General features: G+C 36.9%; 1 protein-coding gene across 1 annotated transcript; it reads right to left on the bottom strand.

Annotated features, from left to right (window-relative positions):
* Positions 1-2,466: 2,466 nt before the first annotated feature.
* On the bottom strand, positions 2,467-10,826 carry LOC143618413 (protein MALE DISCOVERER 2-like). The gene is made up of 13 exons (XM_077090640.1): positions 10,679-10,826; positions 10,441-10,573; positions 10,129-10,200; positions 9,217-9,360; positions 8,669-8,812; positions 8,315-8,410; positions 8,197-8,246; positions 6,281-6,706; positions 5,106-5,296; positions 4,889-5,021; positions 4,657-4,811; positions 3,559-3,750; positions 2,467-2,966 (listed from the first exon to the last, which is right to left on the bottom strand). The coding sequence occupies exons 1-13, from the start codon at positions 10,782-10,784 to the stop codon at positions 2,709-2,711; spliced, it is 2,100 nt and encodes a 699-aa protein (XP_076946755.1). The 5' UTR covers positions 10,785-10,826; the 3' UTR covers positions 2,467-2,708.
* Between the last annotated feature and the right edge of the window lie 2,423 nt (positions 10,827-13,249).

The following is a 13,249-nucleotide window of genomic DNA, read 5'->3' as shown; positions in this document are numbered from 1 at the left end:
GAGACTCCTGATTGAACCGAGTGATGTAATCTTCAATCGTTTCATCATTCCTGCGTACGCAGTGCATGATGTCATCAGGATCGCGCGTGTGCCTGCGCTGCTGTACGAAGTGGGCTTGGAACTTTTCTAATAGTTCCTCGAACCCATCAATTTGCCCAGTCGGCAAGCTCTCGAACCATACTCGCGCCGCGCCCGTTAGGCAGCGAGCAAACATATGACACCATGTTGGCATCGTCCAGCTCTCTAGGTTTCCCGTGTTGTAAAAACCTTGCAAGAAATCGTCTGGATCTGTCGTGCCGTCATATTTACCCAAACCACTTGGCATCTTGGTCTTGTGCTGGATGGGTGCCTGCGCGATGCGCGAAGTGAACTTTGAGTGTTTCACCAAGATGGCTGGTCTGTAGGGTGTGGTTACGTTCACTTGCCCTCTGACTGGTGGGCTGTACGGCATGTGCAGATCCAGATCGGCTCTGGCTCCAGGCACCATGTTCACAGGCGCGCGGAGCTGTGAGCCTCCTGCATGAGTATCCCGCGTCTTCCTCATGCTATGCACTTCTTCATCACTGAACTCAGTGTGTGCAGTGTGAATAGAATGTCCTTCTTCCGGCGCGCGCGGCCTTTTTGTAGTCTGCTTATCAAACGCTTGCCTTTGTGTTTGGTCGGCTAGCTTCTTCTGTTTGACCATTTCAGTGTACTTTTCCATCAGACGCCGCTGCTCGTTTATGAGCCATTCATTCGGATCATTTGTTTCTTCTTCTGGACCCATTGGTCCTTTCAGTTTTGCGCCGGCCATATTCTGTAACATGAGATCGTCTGGAGGAGTTTCAGTCTGGCCGTGAGGGGTTGTGACGAAGGGACGGTTGCTGGTGGTACGCGTAGAATCACGCGGAACCCTCAGAACCTGCTGCCCGTCGTTAACACCCTCACGTTCAATATCCTCCAGAGCTTGATCAACGTTACGAACGCCAGAAACCATGGTGATTGATTTTTTTTTTTTTTTTTTTTTTGTAGATCTGATGAGATCTGATTGCCGATGTAACAGTGGATGGCGCCAATGAAGAAACGTGGATCTACTCACTGGTAGCAGATCTACTTTCCTCGGGTGTGATTATACTATTTCACTGATGGTTCTTCTGGATCTGTGTTCTTCCACCTACAAAATGAACAGCGCCGTTACTTACCCCTCAGAAAGGGACAGAGGGGTCCTCTTTGGGGTAACCCTCCGGCGTGAGAATCAGTATATTGTGGAGAAGATGATAATGTGTGAGTAAGTGAATCTCAAGAGTATTGCTCAAAAGCTGAATACCCTCTGATTGTGAGACTGTGTGTTTGTATGTAACTGACTGTGAGTGAATGTAATTCAATATGATTGAATGTGATATCACTGCCTGTAACTGTCAATGATTGAGTATGAATGTGTCCATCAAAGTGGAGTTGATGCTGTATTTATAGTGCTAGGGTTTCCACTAATTGAGCTGAGATCAGATTAGGGTTTTGCTGGCCTCCTCCAATCGATTTGCGCCACGTGTCCTCGGAGACACCTGGTGCTTTTTCATTGGTTATAATCACGTGGTAACCCATGAGTCATGCTGAGCTGTCCACCTTTCATTTAGCAGCTGTCAACATCAGCATATCCTTATTCCTTAAAAAGATGCCTTCTGGAAGGTTGTCTGACGTGCACAATCAAGGTTGCCCTAATCCTGATTTGGATAAGGACGAGGTTGATTATGTGCACGTGTGATATGCGCCCATCCTGAGGATGCGCGAGGTCTTCTCTTTATTCTCACGCGCAGATATTTCATGCGCAGATGTGATATGCACGAGCATGTGATATGCGCCGCGCGCTGATGCGCTGCGCGCATATGTGATGCGCGAGCATATGTGTGCCTGGGCAGATGTGCTATGCACGAGCATGTGATATGCGGCGCGCGCTTATGCGCCGCGCGCATATGTGATGCGCGAGCATATGTGTGCCTGGGCATATGATGCCTGAGCATGTTTTGTATGCGCCATGCGCATAGGTTTTGGCTTTGTGCCTTCATAATGTCTTTATCTTGTGGGTTGACCCGTGTTGAGGCGGGTACATACCTCTTCATTTTGTATTCACGTATATGACCTTAGAAGTCGCATATACTAAACAGAAAATACGCTTACCATGAATTGTGTCATAACCACAATTAGACAGATGCCTTTTAAGAACGACCCGTATTGACTCGAATTCATTTGCTTAGAAACCGTCTCAACCAAAACTAATTTTACTTAAACCCCGTTTTGATCTGTAACACGAACTCGTCCTGTTTGCCAAGACTAGTCGCATTTGAAGGCATTGTTTAATTGGCGGATCATGATCAGACGGGGAGGGGTTACCAGATCACTTCTACAACTACTTGAATCACAAAACTGTTACTCGAAACGAAGCAATGCTAATATGTTTTGAGCAAGCAAGTTTGATTCACTCAGTTTCCTTTTATCAAAGTACATATTCAGCGTAAATCTTGATTTGAAACAATATCATCGTTACCTCGAAAACACTTCAAGTACACACGTGAGACAATCTATGTTACTTGACAAACATATCCTTAGACCCGAGATACAAAAAGATAACTACACCATTTTCCTCAAACATCCCATTATTAACACGCGAAATCTACAAGCATTAACCCCAAAGGGATTTGATGAGTCATCTAGCTTCAATATTTTTTGTTCCATTAAGCCTCACCAGATAATATCTCAAGCTCGGCCCACCAAAGAGGCGACAGGCTTGGAATTGCTTGCTCGGGTGATATCCGTAGCACTTCCCTTAGCTTTGTAACTACTTCTTTCATAGCTGGTCTCTTTCGAGCATCCTGCTCGATGCATTCTTCAATAACCTCACATATGATGTCAAGTTCGTTTTGCTTAAATGATTTTAGTGTTGGGTCAACCATATCACTCGTGCTACTTTTATCTTTTAAATATTGTGCAGCCTGCATGAATAAATGGATTATTACTATTACTATTACTATTACTATTACTATTACTATTACTATTACTATTACTATTACTATTACTATTACTATTACTATTACTATTACTATTACTATTACTATTAATTTAAAAACGATATGACAGAATTATAGTCAATCATTAGCAACCCACTAATGTTGCAGAAATGTGTAAGAATGAAGTCTTTTAACAACGCTCATGACTTTTAAAAACCATTGTTTTATTTTTATCTTTTAGTGAAATTAGAACACCATTTATAAGGTCTTTTAGTCCTTTCAGTAATTGGTTCAAAATCACTCATTGTTGTAAAGTATAATGTTGACTTTTTGGCATTTGTAATACATAAAGCCTACTAAATCAACTTGCTAACACCATTAATAAAACCAATGGAAAGATACCATTTTTACACACTAGTTTATAAAAAAATTGTGACAAAAAGAATTTCAGGTCGACCCATAGTACCAGCAGAAATTACCCGTTTTACCCTTATCTAACCCGCCCATTTTGCTATCTCTACAAAGCACTATCATATAACATGTAAATCACCGGTATGAAATATTAAGACTTCCTTACCCAATCTTCAAGAGGTCTTTGTTGGTCTGAAGGAGGAGCTTTGCCAGAAATGAGTTCAAGCATCAAGATACCAAAAAAGTAGACATTTGTCTCTGTATCAATGGGTGGTAGCAATACAGAATGATCTGAATCAAATTCCGCAGATACCTTTGCTGTTGACATCAAATTGGTCCAGAAAGGCACCTCCGCAATCTGAGAAGCTACACTCGTTTAGAATGTCTTCCTTTCTCAATATAAATAGTTATTGTAGCAGTCAAAACAGGTCAGGTTGGCCGAAAAACCTTTTGCCAAGACTATAAGACATAGTAATATTTATGTACGCCAAACATGATTACAAAGAATATATTATGGGTGGTGCTTTAGATACACCGGTGATCTACACTATCACAAGGTCAATAGGGGTGACGGCATCATACGCGCTGTAAGACCGAGCGAAAATGGCCACTTCTGTCAGTTTAGTGTCGGTGTACCACAGCATACATGCCATATAATTTAACGACACCAACTCATACTCCCCATATAAAACAATAAGGGCCGTATGACATATCAGTCTAACATGTTGTACGACCCCGTATGACCATACTCCCATATGACATGTCATTGTCATATAGCTCGTATGATAGAGCTAAAAAGGTTGCACGGGCCGTATGACTTTCCCAGTGGCTACATCAGTCTTGTGTTGGTGTACCACATCATACGGTTGTATAATTCGACAATACCAACTCATACAGCTCCGTTCTGGCCCGTATGATGTACCAGTCTAGCATTTTTTTATACAGCCCTATAGGACTATATCATATTCCCATATGACATGTCAGTGTCATATAGGCCGTATGATAGAGTTAAAATCGTTGAACAGGCCATATGGCTTTGATAGTGGTCACATCAGTCATTTTTATGTAAATGTACCACATCATATGGGCCGCATTTTTATGGCAAAACCAACTCATCTTGTGTCAATATACCCTGTATGGCCATATTCCTGTGACATGTTAGTGGTGTGTGTATATGGTGCGTCCCTTTGGACGGAGCCTATATAATCGTGTGGATCAATATATGTCATATCTAAGTAAAATCAGATAATATAACAATTCTTACTTTGGATGCATAATCTTCAGAAAGATAGATCATTGTTGAGGTCACATTAGTGAGTGGTATAGGAGGATTTAATTCATGCATGTACTCAATACAATAGGATGTTCCCATGATAATTCTCATCCGTGTGATCCAATCAAGATGTTCAAGTTCTTTAACTGTAACATCGACTTATTTCATTAAATGCATTTAAAAACCATAATCCAATGAGAAGATAATAAAATCAAGTCATCACCGTGGATATGCTCTGAGAGTGAGCCATTAGTTGCATACTCAAACACCATCATCCTAACAAAAGGTTCATCCTCCTCACAATAACCAAGAAGATTAACAAAGTTTTTGTGATTAACCCGTGACAACGTATCAATCTAAGCAATTTGCATAAGCATATATGTGTTAGCTAGATAAATGCGTAGATGGATCAAAACTTTAAAACCACAAAACAAACAAACCTTCTTGCGAAATCCTAGTTCTGCATGTTTTGACCAATCTTTGAGACTGGCAATGGAGGTTGACGCTACACAAATCTCAACTCCACTAGATAATGTTCCTTTATATAGTGTATAACCTTCTCTTGTCGCAATGATGTTGCTGAAATCCTCGCAATCTGTTTCTAGCTCGGTATGATTTAGCTTTGGAACACCTGTGCATGAAGTTGGGATTTTCAATCAAGATACGCACTCTAATATAACAAATTATAATTTGAGTTTCTACAGAAATGTGTATAACTCATCTTACACAAACAATTGTTATAAATTGGTTTAGGACTGACCACTTTGAGTCACTATTTCATCTATTATTACTTTCTAAAATAATCAAAATTTACAACATCAATGTCATCGCAAGTGAGTTAAGTATGACAAGTTCAAGATTTAGATGCACCATCTCTGCATCATGTTTTAGAACTTTTATTACACCCAACTGTCTAATTATGATTGTTGAGTATCGCAGTGGCTCTGGTTTGAATTAACCTTTTTTAAATTTTGTGTCCTTTTAATTGTTTTTGCTCCTTATCTTTCATTCCATATCAAGAAACATGGAGTAATGAATAAAGTTGTTGGAAATGAGGAGTTCGTGAAAAGTTAACGAGAAAATTAAAAGCAACGTATCAGACTTCAAATTTTAATACTTATTAAATAACCCCCTCTAAAATCTAAATAGAAACCTTTTTAGAAACCCTTATACTTAATGAGTCGTGCCTAGGTTACCCATTTAACAAGCAGACTGTATTAGCCAACACAAAACCTGATTCTTTTCGTGTCATGTTTGGGGTCGTATCAGACGGTAAATATAGCTTTTAGATGTTTGAAGCTGTTATAATCATATAATCAGAAGTTTTGAGTGTTTGGCAACTTCCGGTTACTTAAAGAAGTAAATATAAAAACTGATCAATTCAGGCATGTTTAAAAAGGTAAAGAATTTGAGAACAAAATTAAATTAGGTTTAAGAATTTAAAGGAAAAAAAATTGTTGAAGCAAGTATAAAGCAAACCAAGTATTTAACCCTTAAAATAAAAAGAATCTATTCATCTGAACACTTAAAACTAATAACTGCAAATCCAAACCTGCAACTACTAACTAGTATATGTATAAAGTATAAACTGGATGAAGAAAGAAAAAAGAATTACCAGTAACAAAAGCTTTCTGCAATTGTCCACTAATGCCAGTCCTCCAAGGTCCCATGGTCTTTACTGCTCGACCTTGACACATGTGATGACACAGAACTATGACCATGCTTATCAACAAAAGTAAGCAGAAAGATATAACCCAAATCTTCCACATATCTAAAATGCTACTTTCTTCACTTTCTGTATTCCGATTTGCTGGCGGTTTTGTTTCTTGATTGAAGGCAAGTGGTGTCGGTGGTGAATTATGTTCCTTTTTGAACTTGGGTACAGCAGGAAATGATCCACTACTTCTAGCATATGGGAGAGCTATAATCTTTGGTGGCCCAATCTTGTTACCAGAAGAGGGTGCAGCTGCAAGGTTTACAGATTGTTCTGCAAGCTTTCGACGTGCATAGTTTTCCATCATTTCTGCTTCCAGTTCACCGGCTGCTTTAGGCATACAATGAAGAATCACAAAGCCGTCAGTAGGGTTGTAAACGAACCAAATGTTCTGCGAGAAGTTCGTTCATTTAATAAAGGAACGAACATGAATGGAATTCCGTTCGATTAATTAAATGAACGAACATGAACAGAAGTCACATTCATTCATTTCTGTCCATGAACATTCGGTAATGTGTCCGTTTATTTTAATTCATTTGCGTTTTCTTATCTTAGTTCGTTAATGTTCTTTTGTTTATGTACAGGCATTAAATAAAGACTTTTATATTTTTTTTATTTTTAGTTTGTTATAACAAGCAAATTCAAATAATTATGTAAAGTACTTAACATTATAATTATTAGGAATATTTGTTTTAAATAATCCCAACTATGACCTATTGGTAAATATCAGTCCCAACTTTACACTTGCCTGCTGACCGTCCCAACTATTGATGTATTTGTTTTTAACGGGCCGCGACTAACGGATGTTAACTCCGTTAGTGATTTGCTGACGTGGACCTTCTTCTCCGGCCGCATCACGCCGGAAACTTGCCGGAAACCTGCAACTCGCCTCCATTCTCCCTAATATCGTTACTCCATCTCTCTCTATCTTTCCCCTCATTCGAAACCTAACCGACGTGCCGCCGTTGTTGTCTCCGGCGAAGTCCACCCTCGTCAATCGTGCACCATTCGAGGTAATTGACACATCATTCGACTCGTTTTTACCCTCTTAACAAAAGCCCTATGCTTATTTTGTAAATCGTGTAACATTGATTTCAAATATTTGAAAATAAAATCGGGTTTGGTATATAGGGATTGGCCATGAAAGAAGATGAAATCTACTTCATTTTCTAATTTCCGATGTCTTTTGAAGAGGAAGGGAGACGGTGTGACGATATTAGGGAGAATGGAGGCGAGTTGCAGGTTTCCGGCAAGTTTCTGGCGTGATGGCGGCCAGAGAAGAAGGTCCACGTCAGCAAATTACTAACGGAGTTAACATCCGTTAGTCGCGGCCCGTTAAAAACAAATACATCAATAGTTGGGACGGCCAGCAGGCAAGTGTAAAGTTGGAACTGATATTTACCAATAGGCCATAGTTGGGATTATTTAAAACCAATATTCCTAATTATTATTATGGGTGATTACTTCTCATATTGAGTTTAAAAAATTGATTTTTATTTCTCATATTATATTTGTTTGTGCATCTGTGTTTGTATGCTCAGTTTTGGTCTATTTAAGGAACGAACGCTGACAAAATCATTTCTTTAATAAACAGCAATAAGAAGTTCCATTTCAGTTGTGTTCGTGAACAGTTCTCTTCTCTGATAAATACTGGATGAACAAAAATGAACAAGGTCTCATTTGGCTTAGTTGGTTTACAGCCCTCTGTTTTACTTTATAATATTTTAGTAAGATTCACTTCTTCCAATTTCTGAATAATATTTTGGGCATTTCACTAAAAGTCAAAACACTTCACTAAATGTAGTTGTTTGACTTACTTTTTTCACTAATGTGGCAATTGCCCCTGGAGCTCTGGTGAATCCTGAAACTTTAGTGAATAAAATTAAGTTTAATAGGCAAAAAATAAGCATGACGTTATATGACATTCTTCCTTACTGTTGGACTGGAATAAGGTAACCAGAAACTGTTTCTTTGACTTGTTTTAGAAGAGAATCAGCTTTCTTTTGAAGTTTAGAGCCTCCCTGCCATACGCTGTCAATAATAAAACACAATGAAGAAATCAATTAAATAATTGTGAGAGGAATTTTGATAACAGTTATTTACACAAATTAGAGGTAAAATAAAGATTTTGATCATACTGAATTTAATAAAAGTTAAAAACATTTTATTACAGCTCTTATCTGATTTTTTGATTACTCAATATCCCATGATCACTTCCAAAAGACACATCGAAAAATCAGATAATATGAATTCGTATTTAAGTGTATTATAATATTGAGTTTGTATTACCATCGTCCCAATTTTCTACTTAAGCATCCGACTCCACTGCCAACAACGGATGGAAGATGTTCATCATATTGCATATCACAGAGAAAGTTGAGAGTCCTGAGTTCCATGGGAATTGGTCCTTCAAGATTGTTGTTACAGAGAAACCTAGAATACACAATTATAATATGTAAGGTACTCATTTGACCATATATGAGAATGTTTGTTTACATTTTGAAACAAACACATACAATGTTACTATTTACTAACAAAGATTCTATATGACCTACGTACATTTTCAATGAACGGCTATAAACTTGTTGAATTGTATAACAAAACTAACAGTTGCTTGTTTTGTTATATACTAACTTTCATAATTTGACTTTGAATATCGAGTGAACTACTTTCGGTTTAGAAACTGATATAGATGCGTTTGACATGTGACAGATAATGCATAAACGTCTCAGTAGACGATGAATCTGTGCCAAGCATGCACATGACTATCTAATGATTATGAACTTACTGGAAGAAAAAACTTATAGAGAAGAGAAGGAATGATTTATCTCACTTACAACCGTTTTAGTGAATACATCCTTCCTAACTCTGAAGGAATATGTCCACTCAAGTTATTATCCCGTAAGTCTAGCACTTCCAACATTGTGAGTTCACCAAGCTCTTTTGGAATAACTCCAGAGAACTTATTCCGTGAGAGAACACTAGTAAAACATAAAAGAAAACAATAGTAAAAAAAATGTAATAAATGGTTCTTAGTAAAGTCACGTGCCTCATATTTGGTGCTCCTGCAGTGATTTTAAGTGCCTCAAAGTTGCTACTATCTAAGTTCTACAAAGTGCAAACTTCTATTTTCAAGTTATCAAATGATAGTGGCAACACTTTCTTTGTTTGGAAACTATCCAAGTTGAAGTTACATGTTTATTTATCCATTTAGACAAAAAGAAGGTATTTTATATAATTTACAAAAGACATTATGTTTAAGCTAAGTGTTCTTTCAATACACAGATAGCGAAAAACCATATGCTCCTTGATCAATTGTTTGTTTGCCAGATTCTTTAATCATCATATACGAATCAGCAAAGCAATATCAGCGATAAACATTGATGGGGGACGTTCATAACCAGATAATTTCAGTTTTTCACGCAACATAATTTCCTCAAAAAGATGAAAATTGAACTTTCTTCACAAATTAAATCTAACATGCTACAACAAGATGGAAACAAACAGGCCATCAAACATTATAGCTAGTTGTGATATAAAAGAAAACTACAAAATACAAATGCAAATAAAATTACCAAACTCTATGATAACATGATCATATCTTAAATGGCAGACATGCCTTTGTATCAATTTATGAAAATGAAAATTTATATTAAAACATTCCTTATTCAATAAAATTTATTGATTTATACGAGTTGATTTGTGTTATGATAAGTTGATGAAACAATATAGAAGTGTGTAGCACTCACAGACGTCTCAAATGTGTAAGATTCCCTATCTCAGGTACTAATACTCCTTCCAAAGATAGTCCGTTGAGATCCCTTCAAACAGAACATCCAAAAAATATCAAGCACAGTACTTCAAAATAGAAATTAGTCATATTATCTACCATTAATCCTAGATATATTTTTTCAAAGTGATTGTTTGTTCAGGAGTTAACAAGTAGAAAGGGTTATTGGTCATTTTCTATCAGCCAACAAGCAAAACAAACGATAATTATCCATTTGGTGCGAAAAGAAAATTGAAACAGGCAAGCAAAAAGCATAGAGTGATGAACTTACAGCACATGAACATTACCATCAACACAATGAACATAAGACCACGAGCACGGATCACGATTATCAGGAAACCAACTTCTGAACGCGTCATACGGATCATGAGATACACCAGCCCAAAAATCCAATAAAGCCAGACCTATATTCCAATTAAAAACTGCCTAAAACACTTAAAAACTACAACACGTTGTATATAAATTTCCACCAAATAACGAACCAGATTTGCAAAAGATCGTTAACATACCTTCAGGGTTAAGTGAAGAGCACCCTTGAATTTGAAAAAGAACCAAAAGCAATAAAAAAGATGAACCGAGTTTATATGTTGTCCATCTACCCCCCATTACGCGCATAGGCAGCAATGGTTTCTAAACAAATTTGCCAGCTTTATATGGCAACCTAAAGCCTCTTTTGTAAACCAATTCTTATTTCTTTTTCTTTTTTTTTTCTCTACTTTTCTACCATACGATAATTTACAAAACAAATGAAAAAAAATGGTAACCTATACAACAGATAAAGAATCTAATTGTCAGTCTCCTATGAAAACCCTATATTATAAGAATACAGTAATAACAAATACCCCTCTTAATGGAAATATCAGGGTCTCTCATTGTACAGATTTCTAACTTTGTTATGGCACCTCCTTTTGTGGCATTTGACATCATCCAACAAAAGTTGCAAACTTCAATGACTCGAATGGAAACTGAAAAACATAAATTTTAGATAGATATCAGAAATCAAACAGCTTTTTTGTGGTATTTTAGAAGAAAGAATATAAAATGAATGTGAAAAAGAATATCCTCAAGACCTCAACATTAAGTAATTAATCTAACAGAAAGCATAAATTATAATCAAAAGATATGGAACCAAGGCAGTCAACTTTATTCTTTGTATAATTGCATCTTTTGTTGATGTTTCTTTCCATTTTGTAATGAAAGAATCTAAACAATCCATTTCCAGAAAAATGCAGGTGATAAAAGAATTAAGCAATGTAAAGTTGAAAATGGTGACTAAAGGTTGGCTTAGCAAGAATACTTGTAGGATCAAAATAGAAAATCTTATATTGCTTTCACCACATCCATTTTCATACTACGAAATAGCATCCCCAACTCTCAAACTCAATCTCCATTTTCATCTCTTCCACATATAATTAATATATGACAGAAAATCAGAGTAGGCGACAGATATAAAAGTTTATAATCAAGTAAACTGGCTAGAAATGGATAATTCTATGGCTCCTTGGATACATAAATCACCACCAAACAAACGTAGGACAATGACATCCAACCAGAGATGCAGATACACCACTAGGGTTAGATAATCAAGTTTAAGAACACCACCCAGCGTACCATGGTTGAGCTAGCATAGACAAATTAATTTAACTCATAGTCCAAAGAGATAAACCAACACATTTTTCTTCATTTTAAAACTCGTTGCCTTCTCATTCATTCAATTGACGTACACATAGAAAAATTAGCCGGGGCGAGTCAGAATATCCAAGAATTCCATTTTCCTTCTTGTTCATCAATCAGAAAACTGGGCACTATGGTGAGACATGAAAACGCCCGATCCCATTCCAACCTTTTATATGAGGAATCGTCTTGCGCCATATGTACTGATATAAAAAAAGGCATGATTCATTAAGTGAAAGACCCTAACCGAATACTTAGGGATGCCGCAAGCAAAGATCATATAGCCTAACTGTCAGCAGCTAGCTCATCGAGGAAAATCTTTTCTTTCGATTCTATTTTCTATTGACGTCAACAATTTCTCTAAGACTAATGACCAAACAACATTGGGATTGAAACTCATTTCCCTCGTTCTTTTACATTGTTGTCCCTCTTCTCATAAATAAGAAGCGACCCCATGTTGCTAACATTTAGGGAAGTGGAAAGAAAACATCTGATTCTAAATTAAATAAATGAAAATAACAAAAAAAATAAAACAAATAAATTGAAGTAAACTTCAATGGAACGGGACCACATCAATATACATACTTCAACTAGAATCACCAGGTAGCAACCAAACAAGAGACAAAACAGAGGCAGAAACCCTCAATGAAAGCAACTAATTAGCAAACAACAAATGGAAATAAATAAACCCTAAAAGCAACAGAAAATAAAGTTTCATGCAAAACCAACATGATGAAACCCTAAACCTAATGAGGTAAAAAGGTTTTGTAATCGTGGCATGCAAACGTACCACCACATGGAAGTGTAAAGTCGTTCGAGAGAAATGATTATATTGAATGAAACAGGAACATCCCGACATAATTCCACAATTCAGTCAATGTTTCAAACTCCACAATCGACGGTGGTCGGCGGGTGGTGGTGGTGGTGATGCGACGGTGGATGATATGATGGGAGAGGTCGATTGGGAATTAGGGTTATGATCAGCAGAGATTTTGGGGAACACGTTGTTGTTCTAACGGATCGAAGCATGGGAAATAATATTGAAAGCGGGTTTTATGTGTTTTACATGTTCGATTCATTTAGTGGATTTTAAATTTAAAAAGTAACAACAATAATAATAAGGATAAAAAAATTGGTTGATAATAATTTCAATTTAGTTTAAATTTCGATTTTAAATTTAACACTAGTGGTTTCAAATTTAAAAAAATTGGCTCTTAGTGGTGCTCCGTTAAAAAAACCTAACGGCGTTAAGTTTTTTCCAAATTTCAAACTTATTTTTTTGGGCTTTTGATTGTAAGGAGGATACAAATCGATTAATGTAAAACTTAGCTCGAAATTATGCTTCAAGTGGCTTTATTATTAGTGCTTCAAATCGGGTGTTTGAACTTCAAATTAACAAAAATTGA

The sequence above is a fragment of the Bidens hawaiensis genome, unplaced genomic scaffold (genome assembly GCF_021521415.1).
Source record: "Bidens hawaiensis isolate Kalapana, Puna unplaced genomic scaffold, B.hawaiensis_p1.1 tig00074455_1, whole genome shotgun sequence".
NCBI lineage: Eukaryota > Viridiplantae > Streptophyta > Magnoliopsida > Asterales > Asteraceae > Bidens > Bidens hawaiensis.
The sequence above is the reverse complement of the archived record's forward strand: the minus strand, read 5'-3'. Positions and strand labels throughout refer to the sequence as shown.